The 17,039-nt window shown below is 42.2% G+C and overlaps 1 protein-coding gene across 1 annotated transcript in view; it reads left to right on the forward strand.

Moving 5' to 3' along the window:
* Window positions 1–12,143, forward strand: part of Tmed10 (transmembrane p24 trafficking protein 10) — a 33,343-nt gene extending 21,200 nt beyond the window's left edge. Inside the window, exons 3-5 of the mRNA XM_028771862.1 lie at window positions 383–456; window positions 8,557–8,683; window positions 9,279–12,143. Coding sequence (XP_028627695.1) covers window positions 383–456; window positions 8,557–8,683; window positions 9,279–9,400 — 323 coding nt within the window. The 3' untranslated portion in view covers window positions 9,401–12,143. The remainder of the gene's footprint in view (window positions 1–382; window positions 457–8,556; window positions 8,684–9,278) is intronic.
* The last annotated feature ends 4,896 nt before the right edge of the window (window positions 12,144–17,039 follow it).

The raw sequence follows: 17,039 nt of genomic DNA on the forward strand, positions 1-17,039 counted from the left end.
TAAGATTGCTCACCCGTGTGTGTAGATGTGTGTACCACTCAGCTTCCTACTGCTGTGATTTGAGTTTCTCTTAGTGCAGCAGTGAGGCTGTGAGTTTTCTTTTTCCTAATCTTCCCTCTGTACCAGTCACAGTCTCTTGTGTCCTGCTCAAGATGTTTGCCAGCAACATGCCCTGCTTGCTTTCCAGCGTCCAGCACAGATGTAGGCTTTGTCTGCAGTGTTAGTGATGTTAACCAGGACTTTGCTACTGCAGAATGGCAGGGCGGAGTTATGACTGTTTCCTTCTATTGAGCAGATAGGGGTTAGGGAGAGGGAGGGTGGGTGGGTGATTTCCCGGAATTTTAAGTATTCTGCACAATGAATCTTTTGATTTCTTTCTCAGGAACAGGGCGGATACCTGACCAACTCGTGATTCTAGACATGAAGCATGGAGTAGAGGCGAAAAATTATGAAGAGGTATGTACTGCTCCAACAGACAGAGGACGGAGTAGCACGCAGGGCTGGGAGGGCTGTGGCCAGTGGCCTCACTTGGCCACAAGGTTGTGGTTTTCTCAGTAGTCATGTGACAACCAGCTATGATCCAAGTAATACAAAGAGCTGTATTAACAGACTTTAACAATAACTCTGGCTGTATTTATAACCAATGAACTGAACCAGCTGTCTGTACAGATGTGTGTTGGTATGGTAAGGAGTTCAGTTATGCCATTAGCATTAACTCTTTCACACACACATACACACACACACACACATAAATTTTTAAATAGAATTCAGTCAGAAGAAAGAATTTTTTTTTTTTAATTCCTAAGATCATCCCCCTCCCTCACCTAAACCAACAAGTAGGTGTGTGTGTATCTTAGGGCTTAGACTCAAATGCTGGCTAGTCTGTTAGAACAGCTGTGCTGGTTTTTGAGAAACAGTAGCCAAAAAATAACTTCCAGTTAAAGTAAAGGAAGGAGGCAGGGAGATACAAAGAGCTGCAAGAGAGAAGCCATAGTAACAATGAGTGGAAGGGCTGGAGAGGTGGCTCAGCAGGTAAGAGCACTGGATGCTCTTCAGAAGTTATCAGGTTCAATTCCCAGCACACACAGGGCAGCTCACAACTGTCTGTAATTCCAGCTTCAGGAGATCCAACACCCTCACACAGACACGTGTGCAAGAAAAACACCAATTCATATAAGATAAAAATAAATAATTAAAAAAATAATGAGTAGAAATTTGAAGGAGGCTCTTGGGGTACACACCTGTGATCCCAGGACTTGGGAGGAAGAGGTACAAGGATTACCACAGTGTGAGGCCAGTCTTGCCTGCTTGGCAAGTTCTAGGTCAACCTGGAATACATTGCAAGACCCTGTCCCAAAAAAAACCTTAAGAAAGACAGATATTTTATTTTGGTAGGAAGTTTTTTTGTTTGGTTGGTTTTTTGTTTTATTTGTTTTTGTTTTTTTTTCGAGACAGAATTTCTCTGTGTAGCCCTGGCTATCCTGGAACTCACTCTGTAATCCAGGCTGGCCTCGAACTCAGAAATCCAACTGTCTCTGCCTCCTGAGAGCTGGGATTAAAGGCATGCGCCACCACCGCCTGGCACTTACTTTGGTAGGAAGTATTACAGAAAAAGAAAAGTTGCTTAAAGTGGTGTAGAAGAATTTGAAAAATGGTGAACAGATACTGCTCTGTCGAGAGTTTGGGAGGGAAATGCCCTAAAACGGAAGCAGACAGGAAGTGATTGGCCATTTGTACATCAGGAAGTGGTAGCATAGTGACTATAAGTCCACAGAGTTTTCCTCTTTTTTCTTGTTCACGTGTTCAATTGAGTGAAACCAGAATTACTTGGAAGCAGTAGCTAGAGCAAGCAAGTGATACAGTAAGGAATAAAAGACAGCTCCCAGTGGAGGCTCAATTGCTTGTATCTCCAGGCTTGTTTAATTAAAAGAAATAAAGCAGGGGAGCCTCTTTAACTGATGAGTTTAAAAGTGAGAAAAAAAAAAAACAAAAAACAAAAAAACAAGTTTTCCAGTTTCTCAAGACAGGGGTTCTCTGTGTAGTGCTAGGTGTCCTGGAACTCACTGCAGGTCAGGCTGGCCTTGAACTCACAGGGATCTACCAGCTTCTGCCTTCCATGTTCAGGATTAAAGGTGTATGTATACCATTACCACCAGGAAAAAGTGAAATCTTAACTTTTCAAGATTCTGAAGAATCTTGTTAACGTTTAAGATAACATGTTAAACTGTTATTGTGAGATATAAAATACTAGGAAAATTTTCTATATTTTGAGTTTTGTGTGTGTGTATGTGTGTGCGTGTGTGCGTGTGTGTGTGTGTGTATGTTCCTGTGTGTGCGCGCGTGTGCGTGTGTCTGTGTATGTGTGTGTTTATTAGATGTATTTTGACTATATACCCCCTATTCTCCTTGTTCTGATGCCTCCAGACCCTCTCAGACATGTCTCTTAACTTCATGTCTTTTTTTTTTTTTTTTTTTTTGGTTTTTTTTTTTTTTTTTCCCGAGACAGGGTTTCTCTGTGTAGCCCTGGCTGTCCTAGAACTTACTCTGTAGACCAGGCCGGCCTCGAACTCAGAAATCCGCCTGCCTCTGCCTCCCAAGTGCTGGGATTAAAGGCGTGCTCCACCACTGCCCGGCTCATGTCTTCTTTTTTATAGCTCACTGAATCTAGTTGAGTGGTTTTCAACCTTCCCAATGCTGCAACTCTTTATTACAGTTCTGCATGTTGTGGTGACCCCAACTATAAAATTATTTTTGTTGCTATTTCATAACTAATTTGCTACAATTAAGAATTGTAATGTAGATATCTGTGTATTCTGATGGTGTTAGGTGACCATGTGAAAGGGTCGTGTGACACCCCCAGGGGTTGTGACTACTGGCCTAGTTAGTACTGTCGATAATGTCTTATGCACATGGGCATGGGGCATTGACGCTTAATAGTGGCCACACTCCCAAAGAACACAGCCATCTATAGACAGTAGCTCCTCAGCTAGGTTAGATATTCCTGAGACCTTTGCTTATCTGTGCTGGAGTTTTAACCTGCTTGATCTTGTTCAGGTCTTCTGTAGCTGCTTTGAGTTCACGTGCACAAGGGCCGTGTCATGCCTAGAGCACAGCATTTCCCAGCATCCTTATCCACCAGAGCTTACATTCTTCCACTGTTCCCTGAGCCTTGGAGGGTTGAAAATATAGCTCTTTTGAATTACAAGAATAGGTACAGTGTTTGCAGTGTGTCGTTCCTGCTGCTTTTTCTACCCTTGGATCATTCTATGAAACAGAGACATTGCTTTCTACTGTATAACTTGTTGTAACTTTGTTCTATCATCAAGCATCTCTGTATTAAATCACGGGGTACCCGAAAGCCCTGTTATACTGGAAACATAGCACACTCTCCCCAAAACAGTGGCGTTACTGTGGCTTTGTTTAAAGAATGGTGTGAATGCTACTGTCATACCACATACCACAGGAATCGAAATTCCTGGCATTTCCAGTATCCTTAGATGTTACTAACACTGGAAAAGGATTTTATCTTTTTGACCTTCTGCTTAATATAAGAGGGGAATCCCTAGAGGAAAGGAACTACATCGCTTCCTTTGCCTGCTTCCTGCTTTGGATGTCTGGCATGTCCTAAGCTTTTTACGCACATGATTACAACACAGCTCTAAGGTTCTGCTTCCTAACCACGGACTCTTCCCCACCACTTTCTTTAATGACTTCCCCCCTCCCGGCTCCCAACACCAGCACAGATTGAGGCAAAGGCCTAGAGTAGCTATGACAGACCAAATCAGTCATTTTTTAGTCTATGGCTAAGCTCCTAGCCTCTTTGGACCTTGCTTAGAAATAGCTGTGGCTGGTCCCAGGCTAATAACTCCTATCCTGAGATACGGGTAACAGAAACATTTTGTTTCCTAGTTAGTTAATTGCCAAAGAGCACTGAGCATATTTAGAGTTTTTGAGACATTTAATTTTAAGCTCTGGAGATAGTGGAGAACCTTTATCCCTAAAGGATTTGGACCACTGGGCATCAGGAAGCAGCATATTTCTTTAGTTTTCTTCATATCCAAGATCTCTAGTTTGTGAACTCAGTTCCTAAACCCTCTGTTGTCCTCTAAAATTCAGGAATGCCTTAGTGTTTGAGACAGAAGCTCACATGTAGCCAAGGCTGGCCTGGATCTCAACTATGTAGGCCCCTGGCTGTGTTCAGACTATCAGTCGTTTTCATCTTGGCCTTCGTCTGAGGTATTCGGACTGCCAGCCTGTATCACCACGCCCAGCTTAATCAGTGTCTTAATAGTGGGACAGAGTAGTACAATAGCCTATTTGAAATGTTAGGAGGGACTTAGTAAAATTGCTATATAGTCTTAATATAAAGTATTTTATATTTGGGAGACAGAATACTGGCTGTAATGTAAAGAGAAAGAGTACTCCATACACAGAAATAGATGTTTGGTCCCTTGTGTTTTAAGGACTTCTGCTACTGCCTTGCCTCTGCCCCTTAGATGGCAGCATCTCTTAGATGCAGTATGTGAATCTAGGCTTCTTGTTTTCTAATTTTTTTTTTTTAAAGCAGCTTGTTCTTTTGTGAACTGGAGTAGCTGTTTGCAGGGAGTCCCTGATTGTGTAACTGGGAGGACAAAGGCATTCCGTCCCTAACTCCTGACTGCATATAACCTTTCTTACTGTGGATGTGTGAAATTTCAACAGGAAGAAATTTCCTGTTTTAGCTAGATTCTATTAGTCTGCTATTCTATCACTAGGTACCCCCAAACATAGTTGAGGCCACAGCTAAAGATTTCCCAAGTGTTCTCATTCTCTGAGTGCTGTAGGAAAGAGGGACTCTGCTTCCATATACCAGTTGCACAGTCTAAAGGACAGGGCAGGAGGAAGGCACTTGAACCAAGGCTGGTGGAAGAACTTACCGCCTTTCTCCGAACCATCCTAGACACTACCAATGAGAGCTTTCAAGTTCAGTGCCTGAGGTTGGCACCATTGGATAGCCTCTTGGCCCTCTGAACTGCTGTGAACAGGCTTGTGATTTGTGCACCTCCCCTGTGCTGGAGACTGGTCCTTGAATCTTGTTCTTTATCTTGTGTTAGGCTTCATGTCCCTCACATTTCTTGTTTAGCCTTTGGAACTTATGGGAACTGATTTGGCTTTTTGAGCCGTGAAGGTAGCAAATTAATTTGACTGAAGCAGAAGGCTTTTTCCATGGATCTTGAAGCAGTTGAGCTTACTGTTTTTAGTTTGTTGCTTGCAGATTTGTGATCTCTGTACCTGTACAGATGAGTCTGGGAACTCTGGATTCAAGTCATCCTCAGAGTGGCAGACATAGATGCATTCTAGGAAAAGCTTAATTTATTGATGCTCTAAAGGTGCATAGACAAGGAAAGGCCACATGGCTTTAGTTTTTTCTATGCAATATGAATTAGTCACATTAGAATGGTAGATATTGTCTGATTAACGGCTTTCTCTGGGCAGTAGGCTTTATGGAGAAAAGATGCAGGGTACTCTTCGAACATAAAGCATTTGCTTAAGGAGCCATAGTACTTGAGAAAGCTGGCTTCTTTGAAGCCAGTGCTGCATATTAGGTAATCTCTTTGAGATGCAAGTCAGAACTGTAATGGATGAATGGGACGGCGTATGAGTGCTAATTGTGCCAGTGGTAGCTTTAGGGTTAGGGAGAGAGAGCTGTCGTGGACAGAGGTGACAGAAGAATCTTCCTGGTTAGCACTTGAAGGTAGGACTGGGTAGAATGAGACTGTATGCTTCTGAACTCAAGGCTCATGTTCTTTGGTTTTATCTTACAGCCCAGCTTTGCACTCTTGATGCTAAATAAATGCCCGAGCCTGGGTAGAGATTCAAGAGACCATCTTAGTCCAACCTGGCCTGCCACTGAAAACCGTACACTGCCACTGGAAAGTTTGAGTGACTGTGGAATGCTTAGTTTCCTCCTCTGTAAAATGATGGCCTCAGAAAATGAGTACTTAGTTCCTCTAATACTCTGCGATTATTTACTGGCTACATGTAACAGATCAAGAGAGTGGCAGCCCTTAGTGGAGTATTCGTTTCACATTGCCGTGGCCTGCCTTTATCAAGCTGTGGGAGGAAAAACACCTTATTTTCAGCCTTAGAAGAAAAAAGCAGAGTACTGGTCTGTCTTCATAAAACATACTAGCAGCTGTTCTTCTAGAACTTGGAGCATTAAGTCAGGCCTTTAGACAAGCAGAACAGCCGTTAGGGGTGGTGGTTGGTTTTCATTTCCTTTTAAACAAGTGTTAATTTTACTTACTTGTAGCACTGGGGATCAAACCCAAGGCTTCGTGCATGCTGGTGAAGCTCAGTCCCATTCTTGAGAGTTCGCTTTTTATATTTGAACTGACTAGTGTATAGAGTCATTGATGCTTAATCCTGGGCAAGGGAAGAGGGTCTTCTGGGGTACACATTTGGAATTTCTTTTAAAGTTTTATGCTTTTACCTACAAACATGAGAGTTGTAGCAGTGGAAACTTTACTAGTCAGAGAAATTTAAGCAGACTCCTCTAACCTAGTATAATTGTTCACCTTTTATTCATCCATTTACTTGTTTGTTCTTAAATAGGGTCTCATGGAGCCTAGGCTCTCGTCAGATTTATTGTATGGTAGGCAGAGCGGCCCTAGAGCCTCAGATCCTCCTGATTTACTTCCCAAATGCTGGGGTTGTGGGTATGTATGTGTGTGCATGCATGTTTCTGTAACCCAGGCCAGCCTCTTGCACAGCAATCCTGTGTGTGTGTGTGTGTGTGTGTGTGTGTGTGTGTGTGTGTGTATGTGTGTGTGTGTGTGTGTGTTTCTATAACCCGGGCCAGCCTCATGCACAGCAATCCTTAGTGTGTGTGTGTGTAATATAAATATATAATAATGTATATACATGTATATTTCTAGCTGGCAGAGCACAACCACAGTTTCACTTCCAGTTCCTTTTTGCAAGTTTCTATTTGGGGACCCTTAAATAATTGATGTCTAAGAAGTTTCATACTGTTGCCTTCTCTGTCTCATTCAGGAAGCTTTGGATGGGGAAGTACAGAACAAGGGGGAGATGTTAAACAGATGAAGTTTGATTTATTATATGTCTTATTAGTACCTTTTCCTTGGGCTTTTTGTTTGGTTGGTTTTGGATGTTGGGCTTTTGTTTTTTGTTGTTTCTTTGAGACAGAGTCTCACCCTGTAGCCCTGGCTGTCCTGGAACTCACGATATAAACCTGTCTGGCTTTGAACTCACAGAGATCTGCCTGCTGCTGCCTCCCAGGTGCTGAGATTAAAGACTACTACTTTAAAGCCACTACTCCCAGCTTTCCTTGGGGAATTTTGTACAGATAAATACTAGGTTAATGGCAACCCTGGACCCCCAGCTAGAAAAGCTATAAAACTGTAAATACTATCTATCTTCTAATCGGGTCTGAAAAACCTTATGCTGAGTTGGTAACTATAGCTGCCTCTGAAAGGGAACTGAAGAGCTGTCAGGTAGATTTAGGGTGGTTTTTTGAGCAAATGTATGATTTCTCTTGGCTCTGAACGTAATCAAGCCCAGTGTTGTACGACTTACACATGTAAACAGGATCTTCCTGTTGGTTTTGGTTTTGTTTTTGAGTTACTCTGTGATACTGTAGGAACACATGCTTTCTTCTTCTATGTATGTTTGACCTAATACGACTCTTGCCGTACTACCTATAGTGTCTGTTGCCTACCAGAGGATGAAAAGGCAATGTGAAGTGCTTTATTACAGTCAGGAATGTGGAGGAACAGTCTCCTCCTTTCCTGCCTTCCACTGAACTGTAACTGTAAAGAAGGTTTGTTTTGTGGAAGTGGTGCATAGGCTCTGTTGCTCTCCAGCCTTTTTCTTGGAGACAGAATGTCTCACTGAGCTTCAAACTCGCTCTCTCAGCTGGGCTGGCCAGCCTTTGAGCGCCTCTTCCACCTTCATGTCTCCACCCTACGATGTAGAGTTGAGGTTTCAAGACTGCATCACCATGCCTAGCTTTTAAAAACATGGATGCTGGAGATGAGCACAGGTCTTCTTGCTTGCATAGCAAGTGGTCGTACCACTGAGCCATTTACAGCGTCTCCCTAGCCTTGTTTCGAAGTCTTGTTTGTACTCTAGGCTGACTTTGTCCTGGAGATCTTCCTGCTTCTGCCTCCAGAATGCTAGGTTTACATGAATCACTACTACACATATCTTAAAGAAATCTTAATGAAAATTAAAGATTAATGTTGAAAAATATACTTTGTAGAGACAGGTAGAGAGCTGAATTTTAAAATATCTTAGGATGATTGACAGAAGAGTTGAATGTGTCTACAGACATGTAGATGGTGCATTCTGCTCACATCCCTCCCCCGTTGTTTTGGACTTCTTCCAACACTGGCTTACTCTTGTGCTATGCCACTTCTTTACAGGTATAGTACAGTGCAAAGCCGTAAATTAAGAAACTGCTCCTCTAGATATCTTTATTTTGTTTTGTGCTTTGGTGTTCTTTACTTGAACAATTTTTTCAGGGAGTTGGGTCCTAATTCTGATCTTTTCCAGATTGCAAAAGTCGAGAAACTCAAGCCACTGGAGGTGGAGTTGCGGCGGCTCGAAGACCTTTCCGAGTCCATCGTTAATGACTTTGCCTACATGAAGAAGCGGGAAGAGGAGATGAGGGACACCAATGGTGAGCAGGGAGCGTTCGCTTCTCAGTCAGTGAGCGATGAAGGAGACAGATCCTGCACACTGAGTGCTAGATGACATTTCTCAGGTTGGGAAAGTGGAATATGATTTAGGGAAAGAAAATTACTTCTTCAGGGCTATTGTTACTAAAAGGTAAATCAGCTCAGTAGGTTTTCAGGAGAATGAAATTTTCTTTTGTGATATGTAATGACTATATTTTTGGTTAGCTTGTAGCAAAGTGATACCAACTTGTAATTTTTTACATTTTAAATGGGATTAAAAACAAAGCAGGGCTAGAGATGGAACTCAGAGCCTTGTGCATGCTAAGAAAGTGGTGTACCACTGAGGTACTGCTTGTTATCAGGGTCTTGCTATGTAGCCCAGGCTGTCCTGGAACTCAGGATCCTCCTGTCTAAGCCTCTCAAGTGCTGAAATCACAGGTGTATTATCGTACCCACTTTTGCTGCTTGCTTTCTTTAATTTTTTGAACTCGGAGACCTATGGACAGAATTGTCTTTCCTCCCTGGCCATTGTTTAGCCGACTGAAGCAACTTACTTCATTCCCCTTGTGATGTTTTTGTATTGTTTTGTTTCTTTAGAGTCCACAAACACCCGGGTCCTGTACTTCAGCATCTTTTCCATGTTCTGCCTCATTGGACTGGCCACCTGGCAGGTCTTCTACCTTCGTCGCTTCTTTAAGGCCAAGAAGTTGATAGAGTAATGAGGGTCAGTCTTCTGTCCCCTGAGCCAGCAGAACATCGCTGGGACGAGCCTGGCCTAGCCCAAGGCCATCCTACTAACAGTACCATCAAGGCACAGCTGAGCTTTCTTGCCAGAACTGATTCTTTTGGTGTGGGAGAACATGGGCACCACCTACACCCCACAAGTCAATGAGGACTTTTTAATGCAGTAGGATTTGGACTGGTTTTGCAACAAGATTATTAAAGTCGCCTATGGAAAAAAAAACAAAACAAAAAACAGAGGTTACCTAGATAACGCCAAAGCCAGCATTCGTCCTGGGTCGCCTCACAGGATCTGTTTGAGTTGTTTGCTCTTTCTCCCACTTGCTCATCGCCTTGGTCCTTCACTCAAGTTCTCCTCCAAGATTTCTCTGACCTCGGTCAGCCCTTTCTTATCAGTTGTCTCTTTGGTTTCCTTGTGAAAACACCTTGAACTTCTCTTGGTCCTTAGATGAAATGTTTACATAGCTTCTGGTGATATCCTTCATAATTTTATGTCTCCTAAAAGGGTCATGGGTGGAACACATAAAAAAGTGAGCTTTGAACTGTAGATAATCTCTTATAAGAAAATCTCATTGTAGACCATTAAAATGTTTGTGCTCGACTGCTTGACGTCCTTGTGTGTGTGTGTTTAGTTCTGTCCAGTTTATCACTTGTAGATCTTGTCGATCATTTCAAGGTAGAGTAGTTCCATCACTGGCCTTCATTCTGCGCTGTTGTAACTAGCCACTCCCTTCTTCAGCTCAGGTTCTGGCTCCTTCCTCTGCTCACCTGTTCTGACCCTTTGTAACTCTGTTATGTAAATGGGTCATCATGAGTGTAACCTTTGGAGCTTGACTTTCTCCACTCGGCATAATTCCCATGAGGTGCCCCGATGGTACTGCATTGTGTTTAAAGGTCATAGGGGATTTGGCCCTTAACTACTAAAGTTCTTATGTGAATGTGCGTTTTCCTCACTCTGGGATAGCTTAAGAGGGCATTTGCTCTGCTGTGTGGGAGCACACGCAGTTCTAAAGACCGCTTCCCTGCACTTGTCTAGAGCGGCTGAAGCATGTTACATTTCCACACTCTGCTTAGTCTTTATCATTGCTATTTTAACTTGGCCCCTTCAGTGGGTGCCCGTGATATCTCATTATGGTTTTAATTTGCATTTTCCTAATGGCAGATGGGGTTAAGCATCCTTTCTTGTGCTTGTCATTTGCCATCTGTATGTCCTATCGGTGAAATGTCTGTTGGTGGCTTTGCCTGTTTTCTATATGGATCATTTGTTCGCTTCACTATTGAGTTCTGCGTGAGTCCTCTAGCAAATGGGTGGTTGCTTGAACTTTTCATAAAACTTGTACCAGGAAAAAAGAGTACATTTTACCAGCCCTTCATGCGTGGCCAATCACTGATCTAAATCCTGTTCTTCAGTGTTATCTCGGAGACTTAGACATACCAGGTTTAACTTGGACATCTGGGAAAGTCACAGATAGTAAATACTTGAAAATATATGTTGTAAAAACAAAGCCAAGGTTCATTTTAGGTACCTCGAGGCAGTTCTGGGGAGTACCTCAGGAAGGTAGAATGCCTGCCTAACATATGGAAGGCTCTGGGCCTGATTGCCAGCACCAGGGGGGAAGTAGGTACAAACGCTTGTAAACAGGAAACATACTCACTTGTCGTCTAACGTCCTTCTCACTTCTCCTGGGAACGTGGGTAATCTTTTAACCCTGCTGACCTGTTACAGGACTTGTCTTAATTGTAGTTCTGAGAATTACAGGAATTACAGAATTACAGAAGTGGAAGTTCTCTGAGATCACCGTTAGGATGACCTGCATGAAGTATAAAAGTGAAGGGGAATGATTTTTGTGGTTACGTCTCAGGCTGTTCTGTTCAGGTTCCAGTTCTATAAACTCAAAAGCCTTTTTTGTCTTAGGATTCCCGTAAACTCCTCATGCATGGCATCAGGTGTTCTCTGGAACAACAGTGCCATCTGCTGTTGAAAATGATAGGTCTCACTTCTACGATCTTAGCAGGCAAGTCCTCACCATGACAACAGCAGATGGTCAGAAATCTGTAACATCCGTATATCAAGTGATAGAAGAACAATTTAAGTTTGAAGAGAATAAACAATAAAAGAATAAACTTTTGGGTCAAAATCCATCTGTAGACTTTTAAATGCAAAACCATTGTCTGCCCCATTAGCCTAACAAGAGACTCCTTTTTTCTGACTGTGCCTTCCCCTCTTTAAGGAACAATGACAGCCACTCTATTAGTTTTCTGTTTTGTGTTCTGAAAAATATCGGTTTTTCAGAAAGGAGAAAATAGAGCATTCTGTCTATGTTTTTGTTTCCAAGAACAACTGTAAACTTAAGCTTTGGAGAACTGAAATTCTTTCAAGTCCTCTCGTTCGTTTTGGTTCATGCCAAAGCCAACCAAACTGGACAGTGCGCTTTCAGTTTAATCGAAGAGCATTTGCCTTTGACAGTAGGCTAGCACAAAAGCATCCGCTTTACAAACAGCTATAGTACCTGCTTCCTCCATTTTCAGCATATTCAAAATAATCTGAGAATAATACAGTCTCAATAAGCCTTGTTCTGTACCATTGTCATTACCCCTCCCCCCCCACCCCGTCAGCGCCATCTTCTGTTTGTTAATGGGAAGACGCATGTGGGCTTTATACAGGCTCACCTGTTGGAGATTTTTGTGTAAACTTTCACAAATAAAGGCTAGCAGAAACCATGTGAGGTGTACTTATTTGTTAATCTTTAGTGCCCCTTTGTCTGGGATAGCAATGATTCCTCTATATTGCTGCTTTTTAAAGTACAGGGAGTGAAAACTGATGAATTAAAGAAAAAAACGTTGTCACTGATTTACTCCAGATGGATAAAGTTTATCCGTGAACTAGTAAACCACTACATACATGTATTCTGTATTCCTTATGTCACTAGTCATTTCTTGTATGTCCTCAGAGGATCTGGACTCTAAGCTGTTCTGTAGCATCTTACAGCTACCACTGGAGTTATTTCCTCCAGAGTTTCTTCCTTGCCCCTGTCCCTGAAATGTCTTTTCAGTTTGGAACCCTGGGGTGTTTTGGTTTTGCACTTTTGACCCCTCTGGGCAAACTGCACCCCAAACAACAAAGGCAATTTCTCTTCCCCTTTAACTTTTTAATTAATTAATTAATTTATTTATTTATTTATTTATTTTGGTTTTTCGAGACAGGGTTTCTCTGTGTAGTCCTGGCTGTCCTGGAACTCACTCTGTAGACCAGGCTGGCCTCGAACTCAGAAATCTGCCTGCCTCTGCCTCCTAAGTGCTGGGATTAAAGGCATGCGCCACCACTGCCCAGCTTAATTTTTTTATTGGATATTTTATTTACATTTCAGATGTTATCCCCTTGCCCCATTTCAGAAAAGGGGTAGTCCCCACCCCTATCCAGAAACCCCCTATTCCATCCCCCCTCCTCCTGCTTCTATGAGGATGTGCCTCCACCTACCCCCCTCCCACCTCCCCACCCTTGAATTCCCCCACACTTGGCGTCCAGCCTTCATGGGACCACCCTTTAACTTTTTAATATTTTTCGTGAATATTCCTTATTAAATTTTTATTTATTCTTATGTTTATGGTGTTCTGCCTGCATATATGTCTGTGCACACCTGGGGAAGCCTTAAGAACAGGTCAGATCACCTGGGACTGGAGTTAGAGACAGTTGTGAGCTGCCAAGGGAATCAAACCTGGGTCCTCTGGAAAAGCAGCAGGTACTCTCAATTGCTGAGCCATCTCTTCATCTCCCCATGAATCTTCTTTCTAAAAGCCAACATGAAGTGTTTTATAGATCACTAGCAGTCCACACACACATATGATTTATTAGTAAATCCATAGCCTACTGTGAATCCTTTTTAACACTGTTTTCCAGGGTTTTCTTTTGTTGGGTTTGTTGTTTTTTTTGTTCTGTTTTGTTTTAAAGACAGAATCCTTGTGTAGACCAGACTGGTCTCAACTCATAGCAGTCCCCTTGCCTTAATCGTCCAAGAATTGTGTTTGAAAGGATGAATCACCGTACCTGGCCAAGTATATTTTAACATCAAAACTGCTTTGTGGGAGCTGAGAAGATATCTTAAGTCCGTAAAGAACGTGGCACAGAAGCATGAGCGCCTGGGTTTGGTTCTTAGCATTCATGTAAGAAGCTGTGCGTAAGAGGTGACCTGTGCTTCCAATCCCAGTACTGGAGAGGCAGAGACGGGGATCCTTGGAGCTCTTTGGCCTGTAAGCCTAACCTAACCACTGAGCTTTAGGTCTTGGTGAGGGACTATGTCTCAAGAAAACCAAGATGGATGGCTCCTGAGAAATGACACATAAGGCTGACCTGTAACTTCTATGTGCATACAAACACATGCACACTGAAGTGTTTTCTCACTGATGTTTTAGGGAGCATAGTGAGCTCAGCAGAACTGATAGAGACTGGAGAGATGGCTCACTGGTAGAAAGCACTTGTTGCTGCCCTTGCGGAAGAGCATTATTAGGTGTTTGGTTTCTAGTGCCTACATTGTAATTCCAGTTCCAGGGGTACCCCTTCTGAGCTTTATGGGTGTGAGGTGTACACATACTGTGTATCCACACACAGAGGCAAAACGCTCATACGTATGAAACAAAAGAAATCTTTACAAAACTTAGAAGTTAATTTGTTTCGATAAAATCATGTCATTTGTTACATTGACATACTTTGTGAGTTATTCTGTCTGGTGATGTCCTCCCTTATATGAGCCACACACATAATTTAAAATGTTGCAGTGTCACAAAAAAGTAAAAACAAGTAGAATTAAGTATCAGCAGTGTTTAATTAGTGTGTTATAAAATTATTGCCATATGCCATCAATATAAAAATGATTCCATGTTTCCTATTTTAATATAAAATCTTTGAAATCCAGTGTGCATTTATACCTATAGTGTAGGCATTTAGTAGTTGCTTGTAGTTAGTGGCTATAATAGCAGACAGTGGAAGTCTTGTCTTTTCCAGTAATTTTATGGGCCCTGGTTGTTTGCCATTCACAAATTAGAAATTGGCAACATAGCACACTGTTCATTTGTTAAAATATGAGAATATCTGTTTCAGTCAAAGGCCTTTAAAATAAATGTTGAGGATCTCAAGATCTATGGGTATTTACAGATTAGTTTTAGGCTGGGCATGTGACTGACACCTGTAGTCCTAGCACTTGGGAGGCTGAAGCAGGAAGCATGTTGTGAATTTGAGGCTAGCCTATGTTACATAGTTCCAGGCCAGCTTGGGTTGCAACATGAAAGTTTTGTCTCGAAAAATTAAAATTAGTTTTAGTTCACTCTAATGAATTCAGCAAGAACTTTCTGTACACTTTCACTCAAAGGAATTTTCTGTACAATTCAAAAGAACATTCCACTAATGAAACTTAAGAGCTGTAAGCATAATTAAGGTCATTCACAGTTTGAGGCAGTCAAGTTAAAGACAGCTAAGTAGTTCTTTAGTGCAAAGGGAGCAGGAAGATGAATTGTTAGACTTCAGCAAGACTTAATTTCTTGAAATGAAAGTCAATGCTTATAATTTTAAGTAATCTGATTGCCCCATCATTTCAGCTCAAATATATAATGACTTCCTATTCTGTTAAACAGAGTAGTTTAGCTATGATCTACTGTGCCCAGATAAATAAGAGGCAATACTTATTCTCAAAGTGCCTTCTCATCACTATTAATACTTAATCTGGGTATTCCTGAGAATCCTTCACATGGCCAGCGAGTTCAGCTTCGATCCACACCTCCTAAGTGCCTTCTGGAAACCTTGGACTTTTAAAAGTGCTTACTTACACAAAATTGTTACTGCCTCATTATTTCCTGTTCTTTGGAAGACTGATCTCCATGAGGATAGGACCCATGTTTATTCTGTGTTGTAATCCAGCACCTGCACATGAAGGTACTACCTGTGTTTGTTAAGTGAGACAGCTCAAAATTCAGAAAGATTTGTATAACTAGAGCACTCAGAAAGCAACATTAGTGAACAGTCATTCTCAGGCAGTGTGACATAGTCATGGGATAACAGCCTGATAGTCATTCAACAATGCCCCCCCCCCTTTCTTTTAAGTCCCCCCTATTAGGCCACACACGTTTCTGGGTACTGATTTACAGCAATGAAAAGGCAAAGCCCAAGATCTCATGGGACTGATGTTTTTTTTTTATCTTTGCGGGGGTTGGGGGGTTCGAGACAGGGTTTCTCTGTATATCCCTGGCTGTCCTGGAGCTCACTCTGTAGACCAGGCTGGCCTCGAACTCAGAAATCCACCTGCCTCTGCCTCCCAAGTGCTGGGATTAAAGGCGTGCTCCACCACCGCCCAGCCAGGGGCTGCCATTCTAACAAATGGAAATAGCAATAAAAGCTGTATACATCAAAATGTGATAGATAAGCATCCTTAAAGCATCGATGATAATAGGTTGGGAGGCCTGTGTTAGTTTGGACTGGATGTGAAAAAAGAGATTTAGTTCAATGCAAGCATCATGCAAGCAGCCTGTCATTACATAATGTAAACACTGGATCCAGATAGATTCAAACAACAGAAATCTCTTGTGGTCTACTGTCCAGATGCGGTGTGAACGTCACCGCATATTAAATGGAACATGGATGAGGTGTAGAATATGAACTCAACCCTCACACCAATCTTGACTTCTTCCTGTGTGAGAGATCTATTTAGTTAAGCCCTAGACTGAACTTCCAGAGTTCCACCTGATCACCAAGCCTAAATGTTCCCCAGATGGATTTCTGAAAGCTGAACCTCTTCACCCAGTGATACTGCCTCAGCACCTCTTAGAATAGAAATGGCCACTAGTCTTTCGCCTTTCCGCCAGTCTGTTCTCCACATGGCTTTCTGAGTTCTTTGTAAAATGGAAATTAGGTCTTACCCTAAGGTGACCAAAGTAATAACTGAGCCAGGCACTTAAGCAAAAGGATGTTTTAGTCACTGTGCTAGAGAAAGCAAGCCTGAAGCAGATTTCCTCAGAAGACTGGAGCCTTGAGAGGCAGTAAGATGGCTCTGTGGGCAAAGGTTCTTGCCTTGCAAATCTGGCAACTTGAATTCAATCGGCAGAACCCATGGTGGAAAGAAAGAAACTACAAAATTATCCTCTGACAACAGCATGTGTGTCATGGAAGCACTCTCCCTACACCATCATGTATATATACACACAATGATTAAATACACACTTGGGACATAGAGCCCTAATCATATAGTTCTTTAATTTTCCACTGTCCACAGGAAACACCAAACTGTACAACATACAAAGCATACTTCCTGCTTCTACCCAACAAGTGTAACGGCGCCAGCCCCATAACCTCTTAGTTTCATCACACCCTGCCCTTTCCTAATTCTGGGATCAGACTGCAGGGTTTGACTTGCAAGCTCCTCTTAACTAGCTGTATCATGTAAGACAATCCCACCCCACCACCAACAGACACATAAACCTTCTTTTCATGGTACTGTGAAGATTTGGGACCATAATATCATTAAAAAGCAAAACAAAACAAAACAAAAAAAAAAAACAAGACCCTTTAGCATAGTCCCCACTTAAGACAATCCTGTGGTGGTCATAGTCCTGCAACTTTATAGTCCTGAAGAA

This window comes from Grammomys surdaster, unplaced genomic scaffold (assembly GCF_004785775.1).
Source record: "Grammomys surdaster isolate TR1022 unplaced genomic scaffold, NIH_TR_1.0 210, whole genome shotgun sequence".
NCBI classification, from domain to species: domain Eukaryota; kingdom Metazoa; phylum Chordata; class Mammalia; order Rodentia; family Muridae; genus Grammomys; species Grammomys surdaster.